At 39.9% G+C, this 16,921-nt stretch overlaps 1 protein-coding gene across 1 annotated transcript in view; it reads left to right on the top strand.

Annotated features, from left to right (window-relative positions):
* The window catches only part of pigg (phosphatidylinositol glycan anchor biosynthesis class G (EMM blood group)), a 133,567-nt gene that overhangs the window by 55,939 nt on the left and 60,707 nt on the right, over positions 1–16,921 (top strand). The window contains exon 7 of the mRNA XM_063000958.1: positions 7,268–7,485. Coding sequence (XP_062857028.1) covers positions 7,268–7,485 — 218 coding nt within the window. The remainder of the gene's footprint in view (positions 1–7,267; positions 7,486–16,921) is intronic.

Genomic DNA, 16,921 nt, shown 5'->3' with positions numbered 1-16,921 from the left:
ACACTGCTCTATATGTTGTAGCATTTAAAAGGTAGCCCTGCATCACAAGCTGTTCAATGTCAAGAAACCTAAAGTAGATTGGCTTGGCTCTTTAGATCGAAGGTACGACATCTGACAAGGCAATGGATGGCATGACCCAGCAGGTGCCTCAGCATGTTTAAGCCCTCACCCTTCTGAATCTGCCTCGTGGATGACAGAAGAGTCCCAGAAAGCAGGTTGGAAATTGGCCCTGGCTACATTAGGTTAAAAACTGAGGTAAAAAACAAAAAGAAATGAGCACCCTGTCTGTTGTATGTGGTGTCAGAGCTGATTGACAACTTTCTTTCCTTCAGTTTTACTGTGTGAGTTCTGAAAACTGCCCTCCTCAGACTAACTGAGGTCTGACAGTTTGAGGTGATTTATTTGTTTTCTTGTGTGTGTGAGTGTGTGTGTGTGTGTGTTTGATTGTTTTCAGTTGTGTTAGACAGAAGGTCACTGGCCAAAAATGTTCCAGCATGTAGTTAAACTAAAGCAATCTCAAGTGTGTGTGTGTGTGTGTGCGCACGAGTGTGAGTGCAGGTTTTTATGTGCGCGTGTGTCTGTGTACATGAATGTTTGTGGGTGTATGCATGGGTCTTTCTGTGTTTGTGTCTGTATGTGTGTGTTGGGTGTGTGGATGTTTCAATGTGTGTTCTTGCATGACTGCCTGTGTGTGCTTGAGTGCAATTGGGTCTGTTTGCATGTGTGTCTGTGCCTGGGTGTTTGTGTGTTTTGTATGAGTGTCTGTGTATGAGAGTGTGTACATGTGTGTGCCTGTGTGTGTATAGGTCTGTGTGTTTGTGTGGGTCCATGTATGTGAGGGTGCGCATGTGTGTCTGTGTGGTCTTGTGTGTCTGTTAACATTTGTGTCTGTGTATGTGTGTGCATGTGTGTGTTTGTGCATGGTTGTGTGTGTATATGTGTGTGTGTGTGCATATGTATATCTGTGTGTGCACGTGGGTTAGTGTGTCTGTGTGCGAGGGTGTCTGTGTGGTCTTGTGTGTCTACGTATGTGACTGTGTATGTTCACATTTGTGTCTGTGCATGTGTGTGCATGTGTTTCTGTGTGTGCATGTGCGTCTGTGTATGTGTTTCTGTGTGTGCATGTGTGTATGCATATGTGTCTGCGTGTGCATGTGTCTCTGTGTGTCTCTGTGTGTGCGTGTGTGTGCATGTGTGTCTGTGAGTGTGTGTCTGTGTATGTGTGTGAGTGTGTGCATGTGTGTCTGTCTGTTTGACAACTGTTGGTTGGTGTTGGTGTGTGTTTGCATGCATGCCTGTGTATGTGAGTGTGTCTTCATATGTGTTTGTGTGTGCATGTGTGTCTGTGTGTGCATGTGTGTCTGTGTGGTCTTGTGTGTCTGTTCTTGTGTGCGCATGGGTCTGTGTGTTTGTTTGCATGTGTATGTGTGTGTAGGTGTGTGTGCATGTGTGTGTGCATGAGTGTGTGTGCATGTGTGTCTGTGTATATGCATGTGTGTTTATGTGTGCATGTGTGTGTGTATGTAGGTGTGTGTGTTTGTATGTGTGTATCTGCATTTACAGTAGCAGTGGTACTTTCAGTACTTTCAGTTTTCACTGCTCAGCAGTTTGATTGAAATTTGATTATTAAATAAAGAAATGAAACTGAAAACTGAGATTATGAATCTGTCTTCTGTCTTGCAGTGCTGTGTGATCCACAGACATTAATGGATGGGATGGTTATTATTGGAATTGTCATTGAAATAACTCATTTTGCTATAATAGGAACAGCTCTGTGTGTGTATCTCATAGTGTTTCGGACAAGTTGATGCTCCTCCTAGGATTGGGTGTCTAGCACAAATTATAGTTTGATGTTTGAAAAAAAGGAACATAATGAGGAGGGGGGGGGGTAAAATCAAAAGATCCACAGGATTCTCTGAATAATACAATAAGACACAATAGGAGATATCAGCTTTTGATATTATTAATGTACAAAAAACTGTGATTTAGTGTAGACCAGGGTTTTCAAACCTTTTTGAAATGATTAATATTTTAAATAATTATCTTAAATTATTATTATTATTGTCTGTAACCCATTTCGCGACACAAATAATAATAATTAAAGACACAAATCCTAACAGGCACATAAAAAATTTACTTGTACACAAACACCCCCTTGTGGAGGCTTTACATTACACCTTACAGACCACAGTGGGACCAGATTGCCACCATTTTTATTAATTAATTATATTTTGCTTTGTGTTTTGTTTTGATGCATTGTTTGTGTTGCTGGGGTTGCTGTAATAATCATGGACAAGATAAATAGTTTGAAAAACCCTGGTGTAGACTGATGGGTGCCAATAGCAAATACCAATTGTATCCACTCAAAACAAATCCACATCACAATATTTACGTTTACATTTTCTGCATTTAGCGGACACTTTTATCCAAAGTGACTTACAGTACTGTGACAGTATATTGTCTAAGCAATTGAGGGTTAAGGACCTTGATCAAGGGCCCAACAGTGGCAACCTGGCAGTAGTGGTGCTTGTACCAGTGACCTATCGATTACTAGTCCAGTACCTTAACCGCTAGGCTACAACTGTAAACAATATAGTTTACAAAAAGTCAAGGGGTCTGAATATCCCCGGGATTGACTGTATTGTGCTGCTTTATTGTACTTCCCACTGTATTTCTACTTTACTTTCACTATCACACTCATTATCGACTATTGCGTGCCTCTTCTTTCCCAATTTGTATCACTGGCTCATTATTATGGCTAATTCCTCCACTTTAGGCTGATGGTTTATCACCAGAGGTTTTCCATTACCTGAGCATACTGCTGTGTCATCACTGCTAAATCTTATACTGTTGCTGACTTTTCTCTCACTGCATAATTTACTTTATAATTTTCTGCTTTCATCTCCCCTCCATGAAGGACAGTTTGGATTAGCCTTCTTTATGCATAGTTTAACTGAGGTAATCCTCCTCTGAGCAAGGTTCAGTCTGGAGGCCACTGGAGGCTCTATATCATGGCTTTTTTAAAGCCCTACAAAATTTGTTCAGGCTAATGTTCCTGGTTTGTGGTTAGATATTTCAGATCATACAAATATGACGGACGAATGCGGAGCAACAAACGAGTTTTCAAATATAAATAGGAATAAATAGGAAATAGCTCGCCTCGTACAGGTGAAAAGATGCAGTTTGCTACTGCGCACAAGTCGGAGGTAGCGTGTGATAGTCTCCCTCTTCTCAATCGGGGCAGGGGTCAGCTCCAGTGGAGAGGAAGCATAACGCAATTGGGTATAAATTGGACGTGCTAAAATTGGGAGAAAATGGGAGAAAATGCATTAAAAAAGGTATACGTATGTGTATAAAATGCATACGTCATGGCTAGACCTTGAATTTTTTAACTATGCATGCAAGATCTCTAGATAGGAAACGTAATGCAATCGGGTAATTGGATACGACTAGATTGGAAGGAATTGTGGGGGGAAAATGCACAAAAAAAAAAGAAATCAGCATTGCTTGTGAGAAGCCTGTAGTTTGGTCTTTAATTCAAATCAATTGTCAGCTGTTGAAAATGAATTTGTGGTCATTTAATAGACATCATTGATTATTGACTTGTTTGTCAGGTAATTGGCCAATCAGGATTAGGATGGATCAGGATTAGGTTAAAAAACACGTGTGCTACTTTCTTCCCTACCAGAACCGACACTTGAGTTCTTCTTGATTGATTAAAACTGTGACTCAATGACTATGTTTAGCCATGTGCTAAATGCTCTAGGAGGTTTTACTACCAGTATCCAGACAAGTCTCAAGTGCAAGTCCTGACTGATCATTGGTCGTTTCTGTTATGATTCATGCGTCTGACTCCAGGTGATTGCAAGAGTTCCTGATCTGCTTTACCCTGCAAAATGTGAGCCACTATTCATCCCTGTACTGCCTTCATTATTCAAGCCAGGCAGCACATCGAGGAGATGCGGATCAGAAGGGCTGAGAGGAACCGGCCACAATATGAAATTCAAAAAAGAGGCATGAGCATATTGTACTGCATAGAGAATGAGAGAGGGAGAGCTCGACATGTGTGTGAGAGGCAGACGGATTGGAAAGGGAATAAAAGGATATGATAGGAGAAGGACAGAATGAGAGGTGGATATGTGTTATTCTGGGTAGGTGAGGGGCGAAACATCCTGAGGGGTTTAGGTAAACATTCCTAGCATGTGTCCATTCAGTGATCAGCAGTGCAATAAAACTGCAATTTGCTCATGTTCGGGCACCTAGAGGGGCCGTGTGGTGAGCCTCCTGTGTGCCATATATGCTTGGCATGGCTATTAGCATTGTGTCCTGCTGATTTTACCTTGGCCTGCTTTAACAACAGATGTGTGCCAGTATCATTAAAGCTAGTCTGCTGTGTGGCAATCAACATCCTGTTTGTTGGCAGTTTTTCTTTATTCATGTTGTCTCTTTTTTTTTTTTTTTTGGCAGTCTGTTCAGTTTATGGAAATGTATACAGTTCATGCCACAGGGATTGTCAAAGTTTTTTGCTTAAAGCATATCTATGGGTCTGTGTAAAAACCCAGTGTGCTGCCTATAGCCTACCTAGACAGCTGCCTAAGTAGAGAGGATAATAAGACAATGAACTTATAAGGCAGATTATTTAGGCACACTATTTAGACAGTGATTACATCACCACAGTTTTTGCTTATTAAGTTAACGCAGTTATCTTCAGGCCATTCAAACCAATAGGCTGAGGTGGTACAACCCAGCATGCCAGCTAACATCTTCCTCCATGTACCAAAAATGGTTAAATTGTCCTTGACAAGCCCAAATTTGCAAATACATTACAGTTGTGCACCTTTATATATAAATTAAAAACAATTCAATGAGTATTACTTTTGACAAGAACTCAACGAAGAACATTAGTTGCTACGCATTCGTCCGCCATATTTGTCATTTTTTTGTGAGAAAAGTTATGCCCCACAGAATGCTGGGATTGCCTTCAGCGCTAAGAAAGCATCTCAGATTGTCCTTTAGAATTAAGGCACCTTAGTAGGCAGCATTTCAAGGTATCTAAGAATTTAGACTACCGTCTTCTCGGGAGCACGTCGAATGATATGAAATGCTGCCTACGTAGAGAGTTTACTAGGTTTTCAGACAGACCCTATATCTAATAAAAAAATTTTATAGATAGCTAATAATTACACCTGTACACCTGCTCAGTTATGTAACTAACCAATCAACCAGTCATGCAGCAGTGGTGCTGTCATAGTTCACATATCACAATAGAGCACGAAATGTCATCTGACCTACTTAGACTGGACTGTGGTTGTCTGTGGACTGGTTTAAATCTCCTGGGAGTTTGCACAGACTGGTGTGGAGGAACACCAACTTCCAGCAAGCTGTATTTTTGAGCTCCTTGTGATGAGTGGTAAAACAGTTAGAATCTTGAGGTGAATGGACTTGGACAGGAGAGAAACACATCAGGATCCACCTCTGTCAGATATGTACTGGAATCTAAAGCTACACAGGGCACAGGCTGACAGAAACTTGCCTGGAATGGTGAATAATTTTGAGCCTCTTGCACCAATCAAGCATGGAAAACTTTTTAAGATTTCTAGCTGACTATGTGCATCCATTTTTTGGTGCACACACATCTAATAATGACTACATTTGGCATGGTGGTGTGCTATGTTATAAATACAAGTTGTTTTAACATGCATATGACAACGTCTTCCATTCAATAAAGCACATTTGGGATGTGGTACAATCAGAGATTTGCAACGTGAACGTGACAGATCTACTGTGAATACATGAGGAATCCATCACCATCACCTTTAGGAATCCATACCACAAGGCATAAATATTTCTTAATATAGTAAAGAGAAAAAACGTCTGCTTAAGTGTGTATCTGGCTACATGTTTTTTAAAATTCTGCTTTACAAACAAATGTTTTCATACAAATGGATTTGTAAAATCTAATAATGTAAAAATATGAGGGATCTTCTAAATCTAAGTTTCCGCACTTTTATATTTTTATTAAAAACAGTGAGGGCGGGAGGAGTAGTAATTGGTCGTGTCTCAGAGACTGAGTGAGAGCTTATAGTCCAGATTTAGCGCCATCTGATTTTCACCTTTTTGAACCGTTTAAAAAAGCTTTAAGAGGAAGAAGATCTTTATGTGATGATGATGTGAAAGCAGCGGTGCATCAGTGACTACGAGCTCAACCAAAAGCTTTTTTTGCTGATGGCATTAAAAAGTTTGTACGACGCTGGGAAAATGCTTCGTAAAGCGACTTTGTGAGAAATTGATGTAATTTATTTTTAAAATTCTTATTAAATAGAGTTTAAAAAGTGTGGAAACTTTTTGAAGAACCCTCGTATATATAAATAAATGATGTAGTAAGATGCTACATAGTGTTAATTAAATAGAGATCTATGAAGTAAAGGATTACAAATTTAATTTAATTAGAATTGATAGAAATAGAATTGATTTTAATAATAATAATAATAATAATAATAATAACAGAAATGATGTGCCTGATGCTCTCTGTTTTATGAAACGTATTCTGTCAGAATGAATCACGTCCTTTAATAAACATCTCACATAAGTCGACATGGAAAGGGTCACAAGACTCATGTTGCCTTGACAACAAAATTGACAAACCAATGTCTTTATGACAGCCTACACCAGTCTTTATTTTCACATTTTTCATTTAATTTTTATTAGTGCTAAAAAAGAAGTTACCAGACCGATATACACCAATGAGGCATAACATTATGACCACCTTCCTAATATTGTGTTGGTCCCCCTTTTGCTGCCAAAACAGCCCTGCAAATGTGATGCACTGTGTATTCTGACACCTTTCTATCAGAACCAGCATCAACTTCTTCAGCAGTTTGAGCTACAGTAGCTCGTGTGTTGGATCGGACCACATGGACCAGCCTTCGCTCCCCACGTGCATCAATAAGCCTTGGCCGCCCATGACCCTGTTGCCGGTTTACCACTGTTCCTTCCTTGGACCACACTAAATACTGACCACTGCAGACCAGGAACACCCCACAAGAGCTGCAGTTTTGGAGATCCCATTTTTCCTGCCTCTAACATCAACTTTGAGGATAAAATGTTCACTTGCTGCCTAATATATCCCCCCCACTAACAGGTACCGTGGTGAAGAGATAATCAGTGTTATTCACTTCACCTCTCAGTGGTCATAATGTTATTCCTGATTGGTATATATATATATATATATATATATTCATATTGTTTTCATTCTTGTTTTAAATAGTGGAGGGTTATGAGCAGTTTCGGGTGGCAGTGAAGGCCCATGGGAACTGGATGAAGCTGTACCTGGAACGGAACACATCAGAGGTTCTGGAGAACATGGGACGGAAGGTGTTGAAGCAGTACCTGGAAGCCCTGAGATCCATGAGTGCGGCGCTGAGCAAACAGCTGGGCAAATACGACATGTACTCCATGCTGGTGGGCATGAGCCTCATAGTGCAGGTACAGTTCACACAAACCATCTTGCATATATTAATATTTAGATATTAAATAGAGCTTTTATTTCAGGATTTTAAAGTTCACACTATATGGCCAAAAATATTTGGACATCTGACCATGAGCTTGTTGGTAACAAGTGGTATTAAAATAAAGTGACCTTTGTGTGATCTCTTTTAAGAAGACGTCTCACAAGATTTTGATGTATGTTTGTGGAAATTTGTGCCCATTTAGTCAAAAGAGCATTTGTATGGCTGGGCACTGATATAGATCAATAAAGGCTCAACTGATGTTCCAGTTCATTCCAAAGCTGTTCAGTGTAGCATAAATAGAAGAACTTGTACAGCGTGTACAGCATAGCAGGGTTCAGTTTAATGCTAAATATCTATTTTACTTTTTTATACGCCTTAGCATTTCTTAGCATTAGCATCCTTAGCATTATACATGATTCATTGCTCGATCAAGTTTTTAATTTGCTGTGAGATTCTGATACAGATTAAACCCGGTACTATCAATCCCTACTTTAAATTAGTACTACTTAATGCAGACACACAGATGCCATTTAAATGAAACCTGGTCCGGTTTGAACAAACACAGGGGCATTGCAGAGGATACATCTGGCTGTTCTTAGCTTCAAGGGCTCTTTTCCCCTTGCCTCAAGCCAAGTCATTACATGCTTCATTAGGCAGATCCTCTTTCCTTGTGTCCTCCAAAAACTTAGCAAAACTAACTGAAGAGGAGGTTTGGAGAGGTGCCTTAAGCTTTTAAGTTTTTAAACGTTTGAGAATTTGAAGGAATTACATTTTCATTGTCCCAATGCCAGAGGTAAAGGTATGAGTGGTGCTCAACCCCAGGACAAGCCCATCCTGTGTCTTATATGTGTTTTTGTTTTATTTTGTTTTTGTTTCCCCCTGGCATTTAATTGCCTTGTTTAGACACACATCATTTAGCTCATTAAGGAGTTAAGATTAGCCAGTGACATCACTCAGGTGTGTTACAGCTGGGAAAACACAATCCTGTGTAGTTTCCTTTAAGACTCTCAGACTGAAGGCACTGAGCTTTACATTGTTAACTGGTTCAAGCTGAATAGTAACTTTTTTGCTATTGTACTCGTGTCACGGAGCAGATACAGTGTATCACAAAAGTGAGTACACCCCTCACATTTCTGCAAATATTTTATTATATCTTTTCATGGGACAACACTATAGAACTAAAACTTGGATATAAGTTAGAGTAGTCAGTGTACAACTTGTATAGCAGTGTAGATTTACTGTCTTCTGAAAATAACTCAACACACAGCCATTAATGTCTAAATGGCTGGCAACATAAGTGAGTACACCCCACAGTGAACATGTCCAAATTGTGCCCAAAGTGTCAATATTTTGTGTGACCACCATTATTATCCAGCACTGCCTTAACCCTCCTGGGCATGGAATTCACCAGAGCTGCACAGGTTGCTACTGGAATCCTCTTCCACTCCTCCATGATGACATCACGGAGCTGGTGGATGCTAGACACCTTGAACTCCTCCACCTTCCACTTGAGGATGCGCCACAGGTGCTCAATTGGGTTTAGTCCATCACCTTTACCTTCAGCTTCCTCAGCAAGGCAGTTGTCATCTTGGAGGTTGTGTTTGGGGTCGTTATCCTGTTGGAAAACTGCCATGAGGCCCAGTTTTCGAAGGGAGGGGATCATGCTCTGTTTCAGAATGTCACAGTACATGTTGGAATTCATGTTTCCCTCAATGAACTGCAGCTCCCCAGTGCCAGCAACACTCATGCAGCCCAAGACCATGATGCTACCACCACCATGCTTGACTGTAGGCAAGATACAGTTGTCTTGGTACTTCTCACCAGGGCGCCGCCACACATGCTGGACACCATCTGAGCCAAACAAGTTTATCTTGGTCTCGTCAGACCACAGGGCATTCCAGTAATCCATGTTCTTGGACTGCTTGTCTTCAGCAAACTGTTTGCGGGCTTTCTTGTGCGTCAGCTTCCTTCTGGGATGACGACCATGCAGACCGAGTTGATGCAGTGTGCGGCGTATGGTCTGAGCACTGACAGGCTGACCTCCCACGTCTTCAACCTCTGCAGCAATGCTGGCAGCACTCATGTGTCTATTTTTTAAAGCCAACCTCTGGATATGACGCCGAACACGTGGACTCAACTTCTTTGGTCGACCCTGGCGAAGCCTGTTCCGAGTGGAACCTGTCCTGGAAAACCGCTGTATGACCTTGGCCACCATGCTGTAGCTCAGTTTCAGGGTGTTAGCAATCTTCTTATAGCCCAGGCCATCTTTGTGGAGAGCAACAATTCTATTTCTCACATCCTCAGAGAGTTCTTTGCCATGAGGTGCCATGTTGAATATCCAGTGGCCAGTATGAGAGAATTGTACCCAAAACACCAAATTTAACAGCCCTGCTCCCCATTTACACCTGGGACCTTGACACATGACACCAGGGAGGGACAACGACACATTTGGGCACAATTTGGACATGTTCACTGTGGGGTGTACTCACTTATGTTGCCAGCTATTTAGACATTAATGGCTGTGTGTTGAGTTATTTTCAGAAGACAGTAAATCTACACTGCTATACAAGCTGTACACTGACTACTCTAAGTTATATCCAAGTTTCATGTCTATAGTGTTGTCCCATGAAAAGATATAATGAAATATTTGCAGAAATGTGAGGGGTGTACTCACTTTTGTGATACAGTGTATATAGCAATTCCATATAATCGACTTACTGAGCTGCTTCAGCTATATAAAGACTGTAAGTGCTACTTAATCTCTAAAGGGACCCATTCATTTAAACTATCAGGCTCTGGACTTTATACTGCACGTCAGGGATACAGCTGCAGTCAAAATTTTACATAAATGGGCAGTTGTAGCCTAGCGGTTAAAGTACTTGAATAGTAAGCATAAGGTTGCTGACAGGTTGCCACTGTTGGGCCCTTGAGCAAGACCCTTAACCCTCAATTGTTTAGATTGTATACTGTAAGTCGCTTTGGATAAAAGAATCTGCTAAATGCCAAAAACGTAAATGTAAAAAATGACAAGGCTGCTTTGGGATTTCAGTGATCTTTATTTTTTTGCATTTTCCTCCCCATCTGGTCGTATCCAATTCCCGATTGCATTATACTTCCTTTCTACTGATGTTGACCTCCACTCATGACCAAGGAGAGCCATGACTAACACATGCCCCCTCCGACACGTGTGCAGTAGCCAACTGCATCTTTTCACCTGCATGAGGCGAGTTCATATGTGAATCAGCTTTATGTACTGAAGGACACAACCTGATCCCATTATTCCTCATCTCTGTGCAGGTGGCATCAATCAGCAAAGAGGGGTTGTAATTGCATCAGTTATGAGGTCCTGTCCGGCACCCCCCCTTGAACAACAGCCAATCATTGTGTAGGCACACAGCCTGCCGGATGGCAGAGCTGACTTATAAACCAACGAGTCCGAAATGTCAGCTCTGGTGTGCTATTATGTTTTACATGATTTTTACAACTAATAACACTGACCAGAATGAAGCGATTGTAAAATATAAAAATGAAATAAATTAATAAACTAGACGAACTATTTTATCCAAAAAAGTGGGTAGCACTGTCGCCTCACAGCAAGAAGGTCCTGGGTTTGATCCACAGACAGGGCGGTCCGGGTCCTTTCTGTGTGGAGTTTGCATGTTCTCCCCGTGCCTGCGTGGGTTTACTCTGGGTGCTCCAGTTTCCTCCAACAGTCCAAAGACGTGCAAGTGAGGTGAATTGGAGACACTAAATTGTCCATGACTGTGTTTGATATAACCTTGTGAGCTGATGGACCTTGTGTAATGAGTAACTTACATGAATGTAACTAAAGTGTAAAACATGATGTTAAAATCCTAATAAACAAACAAGCAATAACTCCACTGGCCTGCACAGAACCAGACCTTTGCAGTTAACATCTGACCAACAATTTAAAGAGTGGAAGCTGTTTTAGCAACAGATATCTGGCTAACTCTATATTGATGCTCATGGTTTTGTGATGTTTAACAAGCTCATGATCAGATGTCCACATACTTTTGGCCTTATAGCGTATCTCACTTTTAATAGCTATCAACATGATTTTGGCACAACTCTGGTTGGATTTTATCCATTCTGCTTATTACAGTGGATAAGGTTTAACCAATTTGGAGATTTTCTGGCACAGACTGATAGTACAGTACAGTCCTTATAATCAGTACAGAGTTGAGTTCAGGGTTTTTGCAAAGACATTTAAAGCATTTACGCCTAATTCAGCTATTCCAAAACTACTGTTAATATGTGTCTTATGTTTGTATTCTGCTAAAACATCCTGTTTCATCCAAGATGATTTTCAGGTCTTTATTTTTCCATTATAATGTGCAATGTAGCATTTCCATTGGAAGAAAAAAAAACACTACCATCACAACAATGATACTACCACCATCACGTTTGAAAGTAGTTTCAATCATGTTGTATATAAATGCAACTTTTTTTCCTTCTAAACATACTTTTTGGCATTAGGGACTAAACTCTCCTCCAGTTTTGTAGCAGGGGCTTTTTTATTGAATGACAGGCTCTAAGACAGGCCCTAGACAATGTAATGCTGCTTGACTGTGACTGTTTTTCAGGGGTTTTTTTTATATATTTGATCAAACAGACACTTTTTTTCTCTCAGCATAAGGTGACAATGTGAGTTTTCTTTCTAGATTTGTCGAATACACCACTGTTTTATACCCTTTGTACTCATGAACAAGAGTTGAGATGTTTTTAAGAGTTGTAGTTTCTTAGAAATGGTTGGAAGTGACCTTTCTGATTTGCTCGACCTTCTAAGATGTGTACAGAGCTTCTGAAACTTTTTCACCGCAATGCAAATGACTCACTTTGATAATCACGGATAATGAATTAGTAGGCTGTGCTACAAAGTGAAATGACATTAACTTTGGCACTAAGCAGGCGCTTTTATCCACTGCGACATAGAGATTTGACTGAATACATAAGGGACAGTGGTGGGGCTTGAACCAGCAATATACTCATTGTACTTCCAATGCAAAGTCTAGATAGCTGTATATACACTGATCAGCCATAACATTAAAACCACCTCCTTGTTTCTACACTCACTGTCCATTTTATCAGCTCCACTCACCATATAGAAGCACTCTGTAGTTCTACAATTTATTGACTGTAGTCCATCTGTTTCTCTACATACCTTTTTAGCCTGCTTTCACCCTGTTATTCAATGGTCAGGACCACCACAGAGCAGGTATTATTTAGGTCCACCCAAATAATACCAGAGCAGGTATTATTTTAACCACCCAAATAATACCTGCTCTGTAGTGGTCCTGGGAGAGTCCTGACCATTGAAGAACAGCATAAAAGGGGGCTGACAAAGCATGCAGAGAAACAGATGGACTACAGTCAGTAATTGTAAAACTACAAAGTGCTTCTATATGGTAAGTGGAGCTGATAAAATGGACAGTAAGTGTAGAAACAAGGAGGTGGTTTTAATGTTATGGCTGATCGGTGTATATATACAGGGGTTGGACAAAATAACTGAAACACCTGGTTTTAGACCACAATAATTTATTAGTATGGTGTAGGGCCTCCTTTTGCGGCCAATACAGCGTCAATTCGTCTTGGAAATGACATATACAAGTCCTGCACAGTGGTCAGAGGGATTTTAAGCCATTCTTCTTGCAGGATAGTGGCCAGGTCACTACGTGATGCTGGTGGAGGAAAACGTTTCCTGACTCGCTTCTCCAAAACACCCCAAAGTGGCTCAATAATATTTAGATCTGGTGACTGTGCAGGCCATGGGAGATGTTCAACTTCACTTCACTTCACTTCACTTCACTTTGTCTTGCTGTGTGTATTGGTGCATTGTCATCCTGATACACGGCACCGCCATTGGATGCACATGGTCCTCCAGAATGGTTCGGTAGTCCTTGGCAGTGACGCGCCCATCTAGCACAAGTATTGGGCCAAGGGAATGCCATGATATGGCAGCCCAAACCATCACTGATCCACCCCCATGCTTCACTCTGGGCATGCAACAGTCTGGGTGGTACGCTTCTTTGGGGCTTCTCCACACCGTAACTCTCCCGGATGTGGGGAAAACAGTAAAGGTGGACTCATCAGAGAACAATACATGTTTCACATTGTCCACAGCCCAAGATTTACGCTCCTTGCACCATTGAAACCGACGTTTGGCATTGGCACGAGTGACCAAAGGTTTGGCTATAGCAGCCCGGCCGTGTATATTGACCCTGTGGAGCTCCCGACGGACAGTTCTGGTGGAAACAGGAGAGTTGAGGTGCACATTTAATTCTGCCGTGATTTGGGCAGCCGTGGTTTTATGTTTTTTGGATACAATCCGGGTTAGCACCCGAACATCCCTTTCAGACAGCTTCCTCTTGCGTCCACAGTTAATCCTGTTGGATGTGGTTTGTCCTTCTTGGTGGTATGCTGACATTACCCTGGATACCGTGGCTCTTGATACATCACAAAGACTTGCTGTCTTGGTCACAGATGCGCCAGCAAGACGTGCACCAACAATTTGTCCTCTTTTGAACTCTGGTATGTCACCCATAATGTTGTGTGCATTGCAATATTTTGAGCAAAACTGTGCTCTTACCCTGCTAATTGAACCTTCACACTCTGCTCTTACTGGTGCAATGTGCAATTAATGAAGATTGGCCACCAGACTGGTCCAATTTAGCCATGAAACCTCCCATACTAAAATGACAGGTGTTTCAGTTATTTTGTCCAACCCCTGTATATACACATAGCTGACTGACTATTTAGTGAAAACATTTAATTCTGTAGACAGCTGTATATTCTGAATGCTTGAATTTCATCAGCTAAGTAGATTGAGAAAACACTGTGAGGAAATGCATGGAGAATTTACAAACTATTACACTTGACATGTTCACAGATGTTTCCTGACAAACTGTGTGACAGCAAATCTAAACATTCAAAAAATTCAAATATGACAGCTTTTATTTGCCCATTTTAGATAATGTGGTAAAAAGCCAGCAACTGTCTGTGTGGTTCTAGTGAGCAATCAGTTCCTGATTTTGGCTCCTTTACCTCATACGAAATTGCCTAAATCACATCTATTTGATAAACTCTTGTGGGATGGCACCACTTTGTTGCACCAGTTGACATTTTTTCCATCTAGCTACCAGACATAGTGACGCTGTTACTGACACACCACCAGCCCTATTGTGTAAAATTATAGAGCTGCTGTATATGATTTAGAGAGCAGAATGGCAGAGGAACATTCTAGAATACTTTTTGTTCTAAATAGCTGTATTTATCTTTTACCAGAAAAAAATGGTCTTGCAGTGGTGGAACTTTCTAACTGATTGGCTGATGATATTTCCTTCCATTCATAATTTAACGTATTTATAATAATGGTAAATAATAGTAATAATAATGATAATAGTAATAATATTAGTAATAATAATAGTAATAATAATGATAATTATCGTAATAAAAAAATAATAGTAATATCAGTAATAGTAATAGTAATAATAATGATAATTATTGTAATAATAACAATGATAATTATCGTAATAATAATAATAAAAATAATAGTAACAATAATTATATTTATTGTAATAATAATAATGATAATAATAATAATAAAAATAGTTATAATAATATTATTATTACTATTATTACCCCCAATATTCAGTTCATGGCTACGTCCTTGGATACATGGCATTCAGAGTCACATTGCTATACTGTAGGTTTGTGGAAAACGCTGACACTGTATATAAGTGTGTGCGATCAGAAGAGCTTTTTCTCCTTTAAAAAAAGTAAAAAATAATAATTTTGTGGTTGAAAGTTGTGAAAGACTCGAGGCAGTTCATCTAAGTGTCCGTGGTTTGATGAAGTCTTACTCAGTAAAGAAAAACCTAACTCAGCTAGTGTGGGTACAAGGTAAAGCCAGGAAGAAAGGGTTTAGTCTTTCAAAGCTTTGGCTCTGACTGGCACTGCTTTGTTGTGTAACAAGGACGCCACAGCTTCTTTTTTCTACTGTCCACTGTCCCGTAGGGGCTGTTCCTTAGAGATACTCCTGGCTCAGTTTACTTTATTACCACATTACAGCATGAAAAGTTTGTGTACCCTCTGGGTTTGTATTTACACAACACAGGCATCCCAAACTTTGTTGGCATCTTTTTATTTAAAGGTAGCATTCGCGGGGTTGTATGAGGTAAATAAGTAAGCTACATTTGAAAGGAACTTGTGGGATTTCAATTATTTCTCAAATTAGAAGAATAAAAAAAGAGAAAAATAACTCATTAATAACTAAAAAATAACTCATTGTTAGTGGTTATTATTGCATATATGAATTGGGCTAGTTTGAATGCATTCATTACTACTGTATACTATTCATTACTATCACTATATATATTCATTTACTTATGCAGAGTGTAAATATAATATTTTTTGTGATTTTTACTGCAACTATTTTTTCTACTGCTGCTACTACCTCTATTGGAGATGCCATGCAAAATATAGTGACAATATTCTATTCTTTACATGGAATAGTCGTCTCTTGGCAGGATCAAGAAGAACATTAAAACTTCAAACATTTGGACTTCAAATTGGCCAAAGTTTATTCAAGTTTATTTATTGATTTATTTGCATTGCAGTTTACAACAATATTGGAAATTTGTAAAGTACTACAGTTAAATATATATATATATATATTATACAGTATATTGGTTTATTAGCTCAAATTAATCCACACAAACACGGAGAGAACATGCAAACTCCAAACAGAAAGAACCCATAGCACTCAACCTGGGAGTCAAACCCAGGACCTTCTTGCTGTGAAGCGACAGAACTACCCACTGATTATCTTTCTAAAAAATATGGAGTAGTGGAGTAGCAATGACCAGACGGCTATAACATTGCTAGATTGCTATAACATATTCCTATAACATGCTACTGTCATCACCATACTTTACACTGTGGATGGTGTTACCTGTCAAGGTGTACATCTTAAAATTCAAACTGAAATGTTCAGTAAGTACCCTTAGATTACAAGACTATCTGCTGATTCACTGAAAACTCTTTCCAGCAAGGATTATTATTATAATTATCATCATCATTATCAAGGGTGTCTTTCTGACAGCTCTTCTATTGGATTCTTCAATTGGATTAGATTGTTAAAACATGCATGAAGAAATCCTAAACCTTCCAATTGGCTTGTAGACCAGTGGCCTTGGTGGAAACTTATCTGAGCAGTTTTTTCCTGAGGGATCGGACCCTTGTTCAGTTTTTTTTTTTTTTTTTTTACTTTTCTATCCAGCCTACACACCGTGCATTTAGATAAAGAGGAAATATGTAGGCGTTTGCTTGCTATTTCCAAGCACACTTTAATGGTTGGGTAGGTGTGAGACTGACAGGCTGTGTGCAAAGAC

The sequence above is a fragment of the Trichomycterus rosablanca genome, chromosome 8 (genome assembly GCF_030014385.1).
Source record: "Trichomycterus rosablanca isolate fTriRos1 chromosome 8, fTriRos1.hap1, whole genome shotgun sequence".
In the NCBI taxonomy this organism is placed as follows: Eukaryota; Metazoa; Chordata; class Actinopteri; order Siluriformes; family Trichomycteridae; genus Trichomycterus; species Trichomycterus rosablanca.
The sequence above is the reverse complement of the archived record's forward strand: the minus strand, read 5'-3'. Positions and strand labels throughout refer to the sequence as shown.